The following is a 2,239-nucleotide window of genomic DNA, read 5'->3' on the forward strand; positions in this document are numbered from 1 at the left end:
CAGCCTTGAGCTGCAAGTCGCGACGCCGTAAGGGTGAAACGATGGTCTTAGGCTCGCCCTTGGGGTCGGCCTTAATGTCCACAGGTGTAGGGCCAGTACCGGTTGTGGTCGTCGCACGATTCGCATTGGTGTTGCTCTTCTTCTGGTTGCGCAGAACGCGCTGGCGGCGGTGAATTTTCTGGCGATATTTCTGCGCATGGGTCATGGTCTGGCGCGGTGTTTTAGAGCCAATAAAGTCGGCCACTTTCTTCCAGGGGCCAGCTGGAAACTTCTCGAGCGCCGCGAGGAAGCGCTCGTGTTCCTCTTTGGTCCACATTTGGATCTTGTTCTTAGCCGACATGACCACGGCGCCTGCCTTGGCCTCTGTGGGGCGCAAGCGGATCACTTTCTCCTTGGTTGCGCCGCCCGCGGCATCGGGTGCCTGCTCGAAGAGCTGATTGTATACGCTACGCGAGATGGTCATGCTGGTGGGAGTGGCAAAGTGAGCACTATCGGTGGTGGATGAAGCCTTCTTGCCGCGACACGACGTGCGGCGGATTTTAGGGTTATACACGAATGGCGTGTACCCATTCTACACGGCGGTGTGTGGTTGGTGGAAAAACAATCTGGGCTCAAACTGGATCTCTGGTGGGTACACACCGCGTGCCTTGGTGTTTGTAAGATGGTCCGACGTCAAAATGAAATGTGAATAGAGCGCGGACATTGGATGAAAATAAAAAAACAGACACAATTGTTCAGGTACATGTACTGTATTGTCAATTCCGCGAAACGCTCACTTATAAACTCCAAGTAATTTGAGAATTGGGGACCGGCTTCGAAATAGGCTAGAACTCACAAAGCCTTATCGGATAGTACTTACGGTGCGGTTTTAACCCATTCTGCAATTCATGCTTAGAAATAGCAACTTGCTATTATTTAATAGCCACTCTATTGGGTATTAAAATAATACTATTGGAGTATTGGGAGCAATAATAATATTAGTACATGAAGCTCACATAACGTGCAAATCTGTGTAATTTTGTCTGCTATTTTGGGAGAGTTTTTGACATTGCTTCCTGCGTGCGTGACGAGTGCATGCCTCCACCGCCGGCGGCGCCGAGAGTATCGGCGAGAGGCAACTTGCCTCAGGCAAGCAGTCGAGGGCATCTTGCAGCTGCAGGAAGGCCAAACGACAGAGAATTTCTGGGCGCTCCAGGTGCTGCAAGTTGCAGCCTGCAACGAGAGTTTCACTGTGAGACACCGTGTCTGATCGAGAAGCAATTTATACCGCTGCGCCGCACGGTGTCGTCACAGCAGACCTCCTATGATTGGACCTATCTGCGCTGGCATCGCAAATAGCATCGACTCGCAATTTATCGGTTATCGTTGCTGCTGGCCCTGCATGGTTCCTAGGATGGCTGCACCTCTCGCCGATGGCTCCAGCTTTTTAGAACGACGCGTGTACCCATCGACTCCATTTTTTTGCAGCATATCCGTTGGCTGGGTCTCCCGTGCAGAAACCCGATTCTGCGCCAAGTCCCTCGCTCGCCGTTGTTCAATTTCAATCGGACACTCCGTCGCAAGTGAAAAGAGCGGGATGATAGTATCGCTGACAAGCTGTATCCTCTTGATGGAGTTGGCGGCTTCAGCGCTCGCCGTGATTCACGGCATGAAAAGTCTCCGCTTTGGAGACTTTCAAACAAGGGCGGACTATAAATAACTCCAACTTTTTGCTGACATGTGAGAGCTCTTCTTTGTTCGGCCACACGCCAAGCAACAGCTGGTGTGGATGAATGGGTACCTTTTCAACTTGGAAATGGGGTCTTTTAATACTAACACAGTGCCACACGCGGTCGCCCAGACCTTAACTGAAGAGGAAGGCGTTGAACACGCTTCCTGTGTGGGTAAAACAGTACCACACGAGGCCACGAGTGCCTCGGATGTCGTAGCGACGACATCCATAGACGTGGGCAGCACAGCTCCCCGTCACAGACGCCGTCGGCAAAGACGTCGCCGCCGCCTCAAGTCGGATCCGAACTTCGTTCCGATCGACGTCGCTTCAAGCGACTCGGAGTCCAGGGGGCCGGGCTCCTCCGACAAGGCCGGTGGAAGAGTGTTATCACATCTTCGATGGCGAGACAGGGTTTACCCGTCAAGGCATCTGGTGTCCACTTGGAACCGTTTACCAGAGGTTGCAGAAGATACTTGCACCTCGAGGAAATGACGGCTTGGAGTCTTTTCCTGGACCAGCCGCAAGGCT

The 2,239-nt window shown here is 52.7% G+C and overlaps 2 protein-coding genes across 2 annotated transcripts; one reads left to right on the plus strand and one right to left on the minus strand.

Annotated features, from left to right (window-relative positions):
• Positions 1 to 47: 47 nt before the first annotated feature.
• PITG_11731 (myb-like DNA-binding protein, putative) lies at positions 48 to 463 on the minus strand (the record flags this gene model as incomplete). Its single annotated transcript, XM_002901206.1, has 2 exons — positions 48 to 58; positions 100 to 463. 2 exons carry the CDS (start codon positions 461 to 463, stop codon positions 48 to 50), a joined length of 375 nt encoding a protein of 124 aa, XP_002901252.1.
• A 601-nt stretch (positions 464 to 1,064) lies between these two features.
• PITG_11732 (uncharacterized protein) lies at positions 1,065 to 1,691 on the plus strand (the record flags this gene model as incomplete). The annotated part of the gene is made up of 1 exon (XM_002901207.1): positions 1,065 to 1,691. One exon carries the CDS (start codon positions 1,075 to 1,077, stop codon positions 1,336 to 1,338), a length of 264 nt encoding a protein of 87 aa, XP_002901253.1.
• Positions 1,692 to 2,239: the final 548 nt, after the last annotated feature.

The sequence above is a fragment of the Phytophthora infestans genome, genomic scaffold (genome assembly GCF_000142945.1).
Source record: "Phytophthora infestans T30-4 supercont1.22 genomic scaffold, whole genome shotgun sequence".
Lineage (NCBI taxonomy): Eukaryota > Oomycota > Peronosporomycetes > Peronosporales > Peronosporaceae > Phytophthora > Phytophthora infestans.